The sequence below is a fragment of the Oncorhynchus kisutch genome, linkage group LG11, assembly GCF_002021735.2.
Source record: "Oncorhynchus kisutch isolate 150728-3 linkage group LG11, Okis_V2, whole genome shotgun sequence".
NCBI classification, from domain to species: Eukaryota; Metazoa; Chordata; class Actinopteri; order Salmoniformes; family Salmonidae; genus Oncorhynchus; species Oncorhynchus kisutch.
Genome location: NC_034184.2, coordinates 91,333,035 through 91,348,215, shown reverse-complemented (window position 1 = coordinate 91,348,215; position 15,181 = coordinate 91,333,035). Strand labels below are relative to the sequence as shown.

Here is a 15,181-nt window from a genome sequence, read left to right as displayed (position 1 = left end):
TTGTAACCAGTCGAATACACTGTGACCTGGTGGAACTAAATTTAGACACATCTGCCCTCTGCTTTTGCTCTCCAGGGCAGACTCTGTGTGAGTGTGTGTGTGACGATGATGGATGAGTGTCTTGTGATTAATGTAGTGATACTGAAGGGTGGGAACAGAGGAGTGAAAGTGATGACACATACACACAGACCTACACACTGCTCTGTGTGTGTGTGTGTCATGTGTCTGTCTGTGTGGCTGCCTGTTGTGTGTATGACAGAGACCGTGCCACTATGTAGAATCAAGATATAATTTATTGCAACAGTTGCTGAGGAATCCATCATCTCCTAGAAACCATTTTGACTATAAGGGAATTTCAAACAATTAAAACATCACAATATTCTGATGTCATCACAACCCACCATACACATTCTGATGACATCACAACCCACCATACACATTCTGATGACATCACAGCCCACCATACACATTCTGATGACATCAGTCCACCAGATACAGACCTATAGCTACCAGGGCTGGATGTATTATTGTTAAATTTAGTTCACTTCAATTCAGTCTATCCCTAACCCTAACTTCACTGCATGGGAAATTAAACCAGTTATGGGTTTGTTGAAGTAGATGGCCTATTGCAGGTCACTCGTCTGGTGGAGTTGTCTGTAGCTGATAGGGTTAGGTGTAGTCTGGTATAGTTGTCTGTAGCTGATAGGGTTAGGTGTAGTCTGATATAGTTGTCTGTAGCTGATAGGGTCAAGTATAGTCTGTTGGTAGTTGTCTGTAGCTGATAGGGTTAGGTATAGTCTGGTATAGTTGTCTGTAGCTGATAGGGTTAGGTGTAGTCTGGTGTAGTTGTCTGTAGCTGATAGGGTTAGGTGTCGTCTGGTATAGTTGTCTGTAGCTGATAGGGTTAGGTGTAGTCTGGTATAGTTGTCGTCTATCAGTTGATGATTTACGTTGGGTCTGGTATTTGTAGTTCATCAGTAGAAGATGCAGGGTGGGTGTGGTAGTTGTAGTCCATCAGTAGAAGATGCCGGGTGGGTGTGGTAGTTGTAGTCCATCAGAAGAAGATGCAGGGTGGGTGTGGTAGTTGTAGTCCATCAGTAGAAGATGCAGGGTGGGTGTGGGTCTGATGAGAAACCTGTAGTACTCCTTGAGTATCCCCAACAGTACACATTTTATTGTATCCCTGGACAAGCACACCTGATTCAGTACTGGAGGAGAAGTTGGGAAACACCGCTGTAGGACACAGAAACATAAAGACTTAGCTAGGTTATCTTTTTCATATTTTAATGTCACCCTTATTTAACCATACAGTGTTCACAAAGTTACGCATTAAAAACAACACACTTCCAGGGCCAAACAGAAAACCTTTCTACTCATAACCCAAATAAGTACTCATAACCCAAATGAGTATTAATAACCAAAAGGTATGCCGCCAAACTTACCCTAGTAAAACTAACTATTCTACCGATCCTCGACTTCAGCGATGTCATCTATAAAATAGCCTCCAACACTCTACTCAGCAAACTGGATGCAGTCTATCACTGTGCCATCCATTTTGATACCAAAGCCCCATATACTACCCACCATTGTGACCTGTACGCTTGCTGAAGCTGGAGACTTATATTTCCCTCACTAACTTTAAACATCAGCTATCTGAGCAGCTAACCGATCACTGCAGCTGTACATAGTCCATCTGTAAATAGCCCAGCCAATTTACCTACCTCATCTCCATATTGTTTTATTTACTTTTCGGCTATTTTTCACACCAGTATTTCTACTTGCACATCATCATCTGCTCATCTATCACTCCAGTGTTAATTTGCTTAATTGTAATTATTTCGCTACTATGGCCTATTTATTGCCTTACCTCCTCACGCCACTTGCACACACTGTATATAGACTTTCTTTTTTTTTCCTATTGTGTTATTGACTATATGCTTGTTTATTCCATGTGTAACTCTGTGTTATTGTTTGTGTCGCACTGCTTTGCTTTAACTTTGCCAGGTCGCAGTTGTAAATGAGAACTTGTTCTCAACTAGCCTACCTGGTTAAATAAAGGTGAAATATATATCTTTTTTTAAGTACTCATAACCCCTGATAAGTCTTCAAACCAAATAAGTACAAATAACCCAAATAAGTATCAAACCCAAATAAGTACCCAAGACAAATAAATAAATATCCATAATAAGTACTCATAACCGAAATAAGTACTCATAACCCAAATAAGTAATCATAACCCAAATAAGAAGTCATAATCCCAAATAAATACTCATATACTCGAATAAATACTCATAACCCAAATAAATACTCACAATCCAAATGAGTACACATAACCGTTAATAAATACTCATCACCCAAATAAGCACTCATAATCCCTAATACGTACTAATAACACCTAATAAGTACCCATAACCGAAATCGGTACTCATAACCCAAATAAGAACTCATAACCCAAATAAGGACTCGTAACCCTTTATAAGTACTCATAACCCAAATAAGTACTCACAACCCAAATAAGTACCCGTAATTCCTAATAAGTACCCGTCACCCCTAATATGTACTCATAACCCCTAATCCGTATTCATAAACCCTAATAAGTACTCACATCCCAAATAAGTACTCATAACCCCAAATAGGTACTCACAATCCAAATGAGTACTCATAACCCCTAATAGGTATTCATAACCCAAATAACTGGCTCCATAACCCCTAATAAGTAGTCATAACCCAAATAATTACCCTGATCCCCTAAAAGTACCCATAACCCAAATAAGTACCTATAATCCAAATAAATTCCCATAATCCCTAATAAGTACCCACAACCCCAAATAAGTACTCATAACCCATAATAAGAATAATACACATCCCACACTGACATCTTGTAGTGAAATCCTAAAAATGCACCTACTGCAATGTTTTTCATGGTTGAAGTGGACATCAGTGTGTGTGTGTGTGTTTGTACCAGTGTGTGTCTGTACCAGTGTGTGTGTTAGTCCTTGGTAATAAATAATAAATATATATGAGTATTTATATTTATTTATTATAATTATATAATAAATACTCACAATCCAAATGAGTACACATAACCGTTAATAAATACTCATCACCCAAATAAGCACTCATAATCCCTAATACGTACTAATAACACCTAATAAGTACCCATAACTGAAATCGGTACTCATAACCCAAATAAGAACTCATAACCCAAATAAGGACTCGTAACCCTTTATAAGTACTCATAACCCAAATAAGTACTCACAACCCAAATAAGTACCCATAATTCCTAATAAGTACCCGTCACCCCTAATATGTACTCATAACCCCTAATCCGTATTCATAAACCCTAATAAGTACTCACATCCCAAATAAGTACTCATAACCCCAAATAGGTACTCACAATCCAAATGAGTACTCATAACCCCTAATAGGTATTCATAACCCAAATAACTGGCTCCATAACCCCTAATAAGTAGTCATAACCCAAATAATTACCCTGATCCCCTAAAAGTACCCATAACCCAAATAAGTACCTATAATCCAAATAAATTCCCATAATCCCTAATAAGTACTCACAACCCCAAATAAGTCCTCATAACCCATAATAAGAATAATACACATCCCACACTGACATCTTGTAGTGAAATCCTAAAAATGCACCTACTGCAATGTTTTTCATGGTTGAAGTGGACATCAGTGTGTGTGTGTGTGTTTGTACCAGTGTGTGTCTGTACCAGTGTGTGTGTTAGTCCTTGGTGACCCATCGTAGTTCACTCTTGACGTTCTGCAGCTCTGATAGGTTGACTGCTGGACCAGGAAGCTTCATCGATCCTGGCAATGGCTTCTTCTCTTCTGGCGACAGGGCCGTGGCTTCCTGCAGGGGGTCTGGGGGAGGAGCCTGTTCAAAAAGAGTTTCCTATTGTGTATTTACAATTGAAGTCGGAAGTTTACATACACCTTAGCCAAATACATTTAAACTCAGTTTTTCACAATTCCTGACATTTAATCCTAGTAAAAATCCCTGTTAAAGGTCAGTTAGGATCAACAATTTATTTTAAGAATGTGAAATGTCAGAATAATAGTAGAGAGAATGATTTATTTCAGCTTTTATTTCTTTCATCACATTGCCAGTGGGTCAGAAGTGTACATACACTCAATTAGTATTTGGTAGCATTGCCTTTAAATTGTTTAACTTGAGTCAAATGTTTTGGGTAGCCTTCAACAAGCTTCCCACAATAAGTTGGGTGAATTTTGGCATATTCCTCCTGACAGAGCTAGTGTAACTGAGTCAGGTTTGTAGGCCTCCTTGCTTGCACGCGCTTTTTCAGTTCTTCCCTCACATTTTCCATAGGATTGAGGTCAGGGTCTTGTGATGGCCACTCCAATACCTTGACTTTGTTGTCCTTAAGCCATTTTGCCACAACTTTGGAAGCTTGGGGTCATTGTCCATTAGGAAGACACATTTGCAACCAAGCTTTAACATCCTTACTGATGTCTTGAGATGTTGCTTCAAAATATCCACATCATTTTTCTCCCTCATGATGCCATCTATTTTGTGAAGTGCATCAATCCCTCCTGCAGCAAAGCACCCACACAACATGATGCTGCCACCCCCGTGCTTCACGGTTGGGATGGTGTTCTTCGACTTGCAGGCCTCCCCCTTTTTCCTCCAAACATAACGATGGTCATTATGGCCAAACAGTTCTATTTTTGTTTTATCACACCATAAGATATTTCTCCAAAAAGTACGATTTTTGTCCCAATGTGCAGTTGCAAACCGTAGTCTGGCTTTTTCATGGCGGTTTTGGAGAAGTGGCTTCTTCCTTGCTGAGCAGCCATTCAGGTTATGTCAGTATAGGACTCGTTTTACTGTGGATATAGATACTTTTGTACCTGTTTCCTCCAGCATCGTCACAAGGTCCTTTGCTGTTGTTCTGGGATTGATTTACACTTCTCGCACCAAAGTACGTTCATCTCTAGGAGACAGAACGCGTCTTCTTCCTGAGCGGTTTGACGGCTGCATGGTCCCATGATGTTTATACTTGCATACTATCATTTGTACAGATGAACGTGGTACCTTCAGGCATTTGGAAATTGCTCCCAAGGATGAACCAGACTTGTGGAGGTCTACAATTCTTTTTCTGAGGTCTTGGCTGATTTCTTTTGATTTTCCCATGATGTCAAGAAAAGAGGCACTGAGTTTGAAGGTACGCCTTGAAATACATCCACAGGTACACCTCCAATTGACTCAAATTATGTCATTTAACCTATCAGAATCTTCTAAAGCCATGACATCATTTGCTGGAATTTCCCAAGCTGTTTAAAGGCATAGTCAAATTAGTGTATCTAAACTCTTGACCAACTGGAATTGTGATGCAGTGAGTTAGAAGTGAAAAAATCTGTCTGTAAACAATTGTTGGAAAAATGACTTGTGTCATGCACAAAGTAGATAGTCATGCACAAAAACAATAGTTTGTTAACAAGAAATTTGTGGAGTGGTTGAAAAACGAGTTTTATTGACTCCAACTTAAGTGTATCTAAACTTCCGACTTCAACTGTAGGTCCTCAAGCCATATTGGTGCGTGTTTGTTTATGTGTGTGTGTGTGTGTGTGTCTGACCTCCTCTGTGTCTACAGTATCCTCTCTCCTCTTGACAGGATGTCCCGCACCTGGACGCAGCGCTCCCATCGGAATATTTAGATTTGCCTGTTGGACAGGAGCAACAACCAATCAGACACACTCAACTCTCGAGGCCACATGTACAGCTTTCCAATTTTCTGTCCTTTCTCCTGAAATGCATTCGTTCACTCCTCAGCATTCGTTCACTCCTCAGCACACATTTAAGAGCATTGGATTGGGGTAGAACTCCTCTAGACTCTTTGCAAGTTATTTACTTATAGATCCCTGAGTATTGTGTGTGTATTGACTGATGTGTGTGTGAACCTGGTGTCTGTCTTGCCACAAAACCATCTGCTTTGGTTACAGACACTACATCCTGGTTTGGTCCTGTTCTATTAAGAGTATGGAAATTAAACCCCCCCCCCCCCCACACACACACACACACACACACACACACACACACACACACACACACACACACACACACACACACACACACGGTGTGCTTAACATATTATGAATGTCGGTATTGTCTCATCTTATCTATCAACGTAGACAGGGCTCTAACTCCCCTAGCTCCACAATGAGATAGGGTGCAGGCCAGGCAGCAGGCTGTTTGCCAGCCTGCCAGCTTGGTGGAGTCTGCCACTCGCACAGTCAGTGTTGTCAGCTAAGCTTTCCTCATTGAGACCGTGTCTGTGCCGCAAATCTAAACATGGCGGTGTTCACCTTAACAATCTCACTGGAATAAAGACCTCCTCCATTCCTGCCATTATTGAAATAGATTGTGATAATCTCACATCTTAATAGGACTAATTCATGTTAGATACCTCACTTCCAAGGCAGTCATAGTCAATCTATCTGGACCTACTCACTGTCACAGTCATACCCTGGATCTAGTTTAGTCCCATGGGTTAAATATTGTGGATCGAAATGTTTTTCCTCATAATCCTGGACTATCGGACCCCCATCTTATTATACACTGCTCAAAAAAATTAAGGGAACACTAAAACAACACATCCTAGATCTGAATGAATGAAATATTCTTATTAAATACTTTTTTCTATACATAGTTGAATGTGCTGACAACAAAATCACACAAAAATTATCAATGGAAATCAAATGTATCAACGCATGGAGGTCTGGATTTGGAGTCACACTCAAAATTAAAGTGGAAAACCACACTACAGGCTGATCCAACTTTGATGTAATGTCCTTAAAACCAAAACCAAGTCAAAATGAGGCTCAGTAGTGTGTGTGGCCTCCACGTGCCTGTATGACCTCCCTACAATGCCTGGGCATGCTCCTGATGAAGTGGTGGATGGTCTCCTGAGGGATCTCCTCAGGAGACCAGGAGACTAAAGCATCCGCCAACTCCTGGACAGTCTGTGGTGCAACGTGGCGTTGGTGGATGGAGCAAGACATGATGTCCCAGATTTGCTCAATTGGATTCAGGTCTGGGGAACGGGCGGGCCAGTCCATAGCATCAATGCCTTCCTCTTGCAGGAACTGCTGACACACTCCAGCCACATGAGGTTTAGCATTGTCTTGCATTAGGAGGAACCCAGGGCCAACCGCACCAGCCTATGGTCTCACAAGGGGTCTGAGGATCTCATCTCGGTACCTAATGGCAGTCAGGCTATCTTTGGCGAGCACATGGAGGGCTGTGCGGCCCCCCAAAGAAATGCCACCCCACACCATGACGGACCCACCGACAAACCGGTCATGCTGGAGGATGTTGCAGGCAGCAGAACGTTCTCCATGGCGTCTCTAGACTGTCACATCTGTCACATGTGCTCAGTGTGAACCTGCTTTCATCTGTGAAGGAAATGGCGCTCCAACAAACTGGAAGTTTTCCGACTAGCTTGGAATGACAGTACCGTGCAGTATCCAGAAGAGCCCTCACCACCAAACTGGAAGTATTCTGACTAGCTTGGAATGACAGTACCGTGCAGTATCAAAGAGCCCTCACCACTAAACTGGAAGTCTTCGGACTAGCTTGGAATGACAGTACCGTGTAGTATCCAGAAGAGCCCTCACCACCAAACTGGAAGTCTTCCGACTAGCTTGGAATGACAGTACCGTGCAGTATCCAGAATAGCTTTCACCCCCAAACTGGAAGTCTTCCGACTAGCTTGGAATGACAGTACTGTGCAGTATCAAAGAGCCCTCACCACTAAACTGGAAGTCTTCCGACTAGCTTGGAATGACAGTACCGTGTAGTATCCAGAAAAGCCCTCACCACCAAACTGGAAGTCTTCCGACTAGCTTGGAATGACAGTACCGTGCAGTATCCAGAAGAGCCCTCACCACCAAACTGGAAGTCTTCCGACTAGCTTGGAATGACAGTACCGTGCAGTATCCAGAAGAGCCCTCACCACCAAACTGGAAGTCTTCCGACTAGCTTGGAATGACAGTACCGTGCAGTATCCAGAAGAGCCCTCACCACCAAACTGGAAGTCTTCCGACTAGCTTGGAATGACAGTACCGTGCAGTATCAAAGAGCCCTCACCACCAAACTGGAAGTCTTCCGACTAGCTTGGAATGACAGTACCGTGCAATATCCAGAAGCCCTCACTGCTGCTTGATCAGCCTACTTTTCTTTTTTTTAAATAATTTCACCTTTATTTAATCAGGTAGGCTAGTTGAGAACAAGTTATTATTTGCAACTGCGACTTGGCCAAGATAAAGGATCAATAGAGACACTCAAGTTTTTTATGCTCTCTCGACACATTCACCAAATAGTCATGGCCTCTAAACCAGCTGCTTACTGGACCCAATTCCAACTAAACTACTGAAAGAGCTACTTCCTTTGCTAGGCCCTCCTATGTTGAACATAATAAACAGCTCCCTATCGTCCGGATGTGCACCAAACTCACTAAAAGTGGCAGTAATAAAGCCTCTCCTGAAAAAGCCAAACCTTGACCGGCCTATAATCTAATCACCCATTCCTCTTAACCATTTTAGAAAAAGCTGTTGCAGCAACTTACTGCCTTCCTGAAGACAAATAACGTATACGAAACACTCCAGTACATTTTAGACCCCATCATCGTACTGACTGCACTATTGAAGGTGGTAAATAACCTTTTAATGGCGACAGACCAAGGCTCTGCATCTTTCCTCGTGCTCCTAGACCTTAGTGACACTTTTGACACCATCGATCACCACATTCTTTTGGAGAGATTGGAAGTCATAATTGGTCTGCTCCCTCTCTGGCCTCTAGGTCACCAGGCTGCTCGTTATGGCGCACACCTGTCACCATCATTAAGTGCATCAGCATATGATGACACTCACCTGAACTCCATCACCTCCTTGATTACCTGCCGTTTATATGTCACTCCCTTTGGTTCCTTCCCCAGGCGTCATTGTTTCTGTTCCATGTCTGTGTGCTGTCCGTGTTTCTTAGTTTGTATTATGTTGTGTTAATTTATTAAAACACTCACTCCCTGAACTTGGTTCCCGACTCTCAGCGCACATCGTTACATACATGGACAAGTTCTGGCCCGGTTTAGATCTTATATCAGTTTGTCTCTGTGGGGGGTTTGTCCTCTGAAAAATAAATTGTACGTTTCAGTATTCCTCAAGGTTCCGTTTTAGGACCACTATTGTTTTCACTATATTTTCTACCTCTTGGTAATGTCATTCGGAAACACAATGTCAACTTTCATTGCTATGCAGACGACACACAGCTGCACATTATGATGAAACATGGTAAAACCCTAAAATTGCCTACCCTGGAAGTCTCTGTTTCAGACATAAGGAAGTGGATGGTGGCAGAGATGCTAGTTCTAGGTCCCAAGAAATAACGAGATCTGTTGTTGGATCTGAAAATTAATCTTGATGGTTGTACTGTCGTCACAAATAAATCTCAGAAGGACTGCGTTACTTTGGACCCTAATTTCTATTTTGACGAACATATCAAGAATATTTCAAGGGCAGCTTTTTTCCATCTTCTTTACCCTTGCAAAAATCTTTAACTTTTTGTAAAGAAAAATTATGCAGAAAAGCTCATCCATGCTATTATCACTTCTAGATTAGATGACTGCAATGGAGTACTCTCTAGCTACCCGGATAAAGCACTAAAGCAACTTCAGTTAGTGGTAAATACGGCTGCTAGAATCTTGACAAGAACCCCAAAAATGTATGACATTACTCCAGTGCTAGCCTCTCTACACTGACTTCCTGTTAAGGCTAGGGCTGATTTCAAGGTTTTCGTGGACTTTTTCCTACTTATCTCTCTGATTTGGTCCTGTTGTATATACTGTACCTACATGTACGTTATGGTCACAAGACACAAACCTCCTTACTGTTCATAGAATTTGTTAGCAAACAGCTGGAGGCAGGGCTTTCTCATATTTTTTTATTTTTTTATTTTACCTTTATTTAACTAGGCAAGTCAGTTAAGAACAAATTCTTATTTTCAATGATGGCCTAGGAACAGTGGGTTAACTGCCTGTTCAGGGGCAGAAGGACAGATTTGTACCTTGTCAGCTCGGGGATTTGAACTTGCAACCTTTTGGTTACTAGTCCAACTCTCTAACCACACACAATCAAACATGATTGAGTCTACCATACTGGTAGAGCGTTGGACTAGTAACCGGAAGGTTGCAAGTTCAAATCCCCGAGCTGACAAGGTACAAATCTGTCGTTCTGCCCTTGAACAGGCAGTTAACCCACTGTTCCTAGGCCGTCATTGAAAATAAGAATTTGTTCTTAACTGACTTGCCTAGTTAAATAAAGGTAAAAAAATAATAATTGACTGCATCCGTAATGGGTCTGTGACCAAACGACCACCCCTCATCACTGTCAAACGCTCCCTGAAACACTTCTGCGAGCAGGTCTTTCTAATCGACCTGGCCAGGGTATCCTGGAATGACATTGACCTTATCCCGTCAGTAGATGATGCCTGGCTATTCTTTAAAAGTGCCTTCCTCACCATCTTAAATAAGCATGCCCATCTCAAAAAATGTAGAACTAGGAATAGATATAGTCCTTGGTTCACTCCGGACCTGTCTGCCCTTGACCAGCATCAAAACATCCTGTGGCATTTGCATTAACATCGAATAGCCCCCGTGATATGCAACTTTTCAGGGAAGTTAGGAACAAATATGCACAGGCAGTTAGAAAAGCTAAGGCAAGCTTTTTCAAACAGAAATTTGCATCCTGTAGTACTAACTCAAAAAAGTTAAGAGAATAAGAGCACCTCCTCCCAGCTGCCCACTGCTCTGAGGCTAGGAAACACTGTCACCACGATAAATCCACTATAATTGAGAATTTCAATAAACATTTCTCTACGGCTGGCTATACTTTCCACATGGCTAACCCTACCCCAGTCAACTGCCCTGCACCCTCCACAGCAAACAGCCAAAGCCCCCACCATTTCTCCTTTACCCAAATCCAGATAGCAGATGTTCTGAAAGAGCTGCAAAATCTGGACCCCAACAACTCAGCCGGGCCAGACAATCTGGACCCTCTCTTTCTAAAATGATCTGCCAAAATTGTTGCAACCCCTATTACTAGCCTGTTCAACCTCTCTTTTGTATCGTCTGAGATTCCCAAAGATTGGAAAGCTGCCGCGGTCATCCCCCTCTTCAAAGGGGGTGACACTCTAGACCCAAACTGCTACAGACCGATATCTATCCTACCCTCTCTCTCTAAGGTCTTCGAAAGCCAAGTTAACAAACAGATTACTGACCATTTCGAATCCCACCATATCTTCTCCGCTATGCAATCTGGTTTCAGAGCTGGTCATGGGTGCACCTCAGCCATGCTCAAGGTTCTAAACGACATCATAACCGCCATCGATAAGAGACATTACTGTGCAGCCATATTAATCGACCTGGCCAGACTTGACAGCCTTGGTTTCTCAAATTATTGCCTCGCCTGGTTTACCAACTACTTCTCTGATAGAGTTCAGTGTGTCAAATCGGAGGGCCTGTTGTCCGGACCTCTGGCAGTCTCTATGGGGGAGCAACAGGGTTAAATTCTCGGGCCTACTCTCTTTTCTGTATACATCAATGATGTTGCTCTTGCTGCTGGTGATTCTCTGATCCACCTCTACGCAGTCGACACCATTCTGTATACTTCTGGCCCCACCTTGGACACTGTGTTAACTAACCTCCAGATGAGCTTCAATGCCATACAACTCTCCTTCCGTGGCCTCCAACTGCTCTTACACGCAAGTAAAACTAAATGCATGCTATTCAATCGATCACTGGCCGCACCTGCTCTCCAGAGTAGTGATGCTGGACGGCTCTGACTTAGAATACATGGACAACTACAAATACCTGGGTGTCTGGTTAGACTGTAAACTCTCCTTCCAGACTCACATTAAGCATCTCCAATCCAACATTAAATCTAGAATCGGCTTCCTATATCGCAACAAAGCATCCTTCACTCATGCTGCCAAACATACCCTCGTAAAACTGACCATCCTACCGATCCTCGCCTTCAGTGATGTCATCTATAAAATTGCCTCCAACACTCTACTCAACAAATTGGATGCAGTCTATCACAGTGCCATCCGTTTTGTCACCAAAGCCCCATACACTACCCACCATTGTTCCCTGTACGCTCTCATTGGTTGGCACTCGCTTCATACTCGTCTCCAAATACACTGGCTACAGGTTATCTACAAGTCTCTGCTAGGTAAAGCCCTGCCTTATCTCAGCTCACTGGTCACCATAGCAGCACTCACTCGTAGCACGCGCTCCAGCAGGTATATCTCACTGGTCACCCCCAAAGCCAATTCCTCCTCTGGTCATCTTTCCGTCCAGTTCTCTGCTGCCCATGACTGGAACGAATTACAAAAATCTCTGAAGCTGGAGACTCACTAGCTTTAAGCACCAGCTGTCAGAGCAGCTTACAGATCACTGCACCTGTACATAGACCATCTGTAAACAGCCCATCTACCTACCTCATCCCCATACTGGTATTTATTTATTTATTTAGCTCCTGTGCACCCCAGTATCTCTACCAGTATTGTTCTACTGTATTATTGACTGTATGTTTTGTTTATTCCATGTGTTGTTGTATGTGTCGAATTGCTATGCTTTGTCTTGGCCAGGTCGCAGTTGCAAATGATAACTTGTTCTCAACTAGCCTACCTGGTTAAATAAAGGTTAAATATTTTTTTATATATTTTTATTGAAGACTCATCTATTCAGTATGTCCTTTGATTGAGTGTAGTCTTTCCCAGGGGTGTGATGTTGAATGGAAAGGCACTGGGGCGACGAACTGCCCTTGCTGTCTCTGCCTGGCCAGCTCCCTTCTCTCTAATAGGAATCTTTGGTCTAAGCCTGCACTACCTCTGTTCCTGGAAAGCTACAAAGCTACAGGCTTTAGTTTAAATCCCGCATGAGACTGGGTCCCGGAGAGCTAAAGAGCTACAGGTTTTAGTTTTAGCCCTGGTCATAGAGAGCTACAGAGCTGCAGGCTTTAGTTCTAGTCCTGGTCCTGGAGATCTACAGAGCTACAGGCTTTGGTGCTAATCCTGTTCCTTGAGAGTTACAGAGATTCAGGCTTCGGTGTTAACCCTGCACTAGTCCTGGTGCTGGAGATCTACATGCTTTAATTATAGCCCTGGTATTGGAGAGCTACAGAGCTACAGGCTTTAGTTCCAGTCCTGGTCCTGGAGAGCTACAGAGCTACAGGCTTTAGTTCCAGTCCTGGTCCTGGAAAACTACAGAGCTACAGGCTTTAGTTCCAGTCCTGGTCCTGGAGAGCTACAGAGCGACACGGTTTAGCTTTAGTTCTGGTTGTAGAGAGATACACAGATACAGGCTTTAGTTATATTCCTGGTCCTATAACCCTGCATGCGCCCTGGTCCTGGAGAGATACAGAGCTACATGCTTTAGTTCTAGTCCTGGTTCTGGAAAACTACAGAGCTACAGGCTTTAGTTCTAGTCCTGGTCCTGGAGAGCTACAGAGCTACAGGCTTTAGTTCTAGTCCTGGTCCTGGAAAACTACAGAGCTACAGGCTTTAGTTCCAGTCCTGGTCCTGGAGAGCTACAGAGCTACACGGTTTAGCTTTAGTTCTGGTTGTAGAGAGATACACAGATACAGGCTTTAGTTATATTCCTGGTCCTATAACCCTGCATGCGCCCTGGTCCTGGAGAGCTACAGAGCTACATGCTTTAGTTCTAGTCCTGACCCTTGAGAGCTAGAGGCTTTAGTTAGTGCCATGCACTACCCCTGCTCCTGGAGAGGTACAGAACTGCAGGTTTTAGTTCTAGCCCTGGTCCTTGAGAGCTAGAGGCTTTAGTTAGAGCCATGCACTACCCCTGCTCCTGGAGAGTTACAGAACTGCAGGTTTTAGTTCTAGTCCTGGTCCTTGAGAGCTAGAGGCTTTAGTTAGAGCCATGCACTACCCCTACTCCTGGAGAGTTACAGAACTGCAGGTTTTAGTTCTAGCCCTGGTCCTTGAGAGCTAGAGGCTTTAGTTAGAGCCATGCACTACCCCTGCTCCTGGAGAGTTACAGAACTGCAGGTTTTAGTTCTAGCCCTGGTCCTTGAGAGCTAGAGGCTTTAGTTAGAGCCATGCACTACCCCTGCTCCTGGAGAGTTACAGAACTGCAGGTTTTAGTTCTAGTCCTGGTCCTTGAGAGCTAGAGGCTTTAGTTAGAGCCATGCACTGCCCCTACTCCTGGAGAGTTACAGAACTGCAGGTTTTAGTTCTAGCCCTGGTCCTTGAGAGCTAGAGGCTTTAGTTAGAGCCATGCACTACCCCTGCTCCTGGAGAGTTACAGAACTGCAGGTTTTAGTTCTAGTCCTGGTCCTTGAGAGCTAGAGGCTTTAGTTAGATCCATGCATTACCCCTGCTCCTGGAGAGCTACAGAGCTACAGGCTTTAGTTCTAGTCCTGGCCCTTGAGAGCTAGAGGCTTTAGTTAGAGCCATGCACTATCCCTGCTCCTGGAGAGTTACAGAACTGCAGGTTTTAGTTCTAGTCCTGGTCCTTGAGAGCTACACGCTTTATGTCTCAACCCAGTCCTGGAGAGCTACAGAGCAATAGAGTTACTAGTTCTGGACCTAGTCCTGGATAGCTTACCAAGTGTTTTCAAACAAAAAATCAAATGTGATGTTGATGAATCATTGTGGAAAACTATTTGGATTTGAAAAAAGTAATCAATGTAAGGACATTTACTATTTTGATCACCTAAATCCAATGACATGTTTTGTTGATTTCACATTGAATTCACATTGAACTCATTGAATTCACGTTGAATTCACATTGAACTCAACCAAATGTAAATCAAAGCTAGATGTTGAACTGATGTCTTTGCCCAGTGGGAGAGCTACAGGTTGTATCTCTAACCCAGCTCTAACTACACTAGAAACTGGGAGAGCAACAGGTTGTATCTCTAACCCAGCTCTAACTACACTAGACCAGTGGGAGAGCTACAGGTTGTATCTCTAAACCAGCTCTACCTACACTAGACCACTGGGAGAGCTACAGTTTGTATCTCTAACCCAGTTCTAACTACACTAGACCAGTGGGAGAGCTACAGGTTGTATCTCTAACCCAGCTCTAACTACACTAGACCACTGGGAGAGCTACAGGTTGTA

General features: G+C 43.1%; 1 protein-coding gene across 2 annotated transcripts in view; it reads right to left on the bottom strand.

Annotated features, from left to right (window-relative positions):
• Positions 1–275: 275 nt before the first annotated feature.
• smpx (small muscle protein X-linked) overlaps positions 276–15,181 on the bottom strand; it is a 43,121-nt gene continuing 28,215 nt past the window's right edge. For both annotated transcript variants that reach the window (XR_004211777.1, XM_031836486.1), the window contains exons 3-5: positions 5,617–5,703; positions 3,732–3,895; positions 276–1,233 (exon numbers count right to left, since the gene is read on the bottom strand). Coding sequence is in view for 1 of the 2 variants with exons in the window: in XM_031836486.1 (XP_031692346.1) it covers positions 3,743–3,895; positions 5,617–5,703 (240 nt within the window). In the remaining variant the exon portion in view is untranslated. The remainder of the gene's footprint in view (positions 1,234–3,731; positions 3,896–5,616; positions 5,704–15,181) is intronic.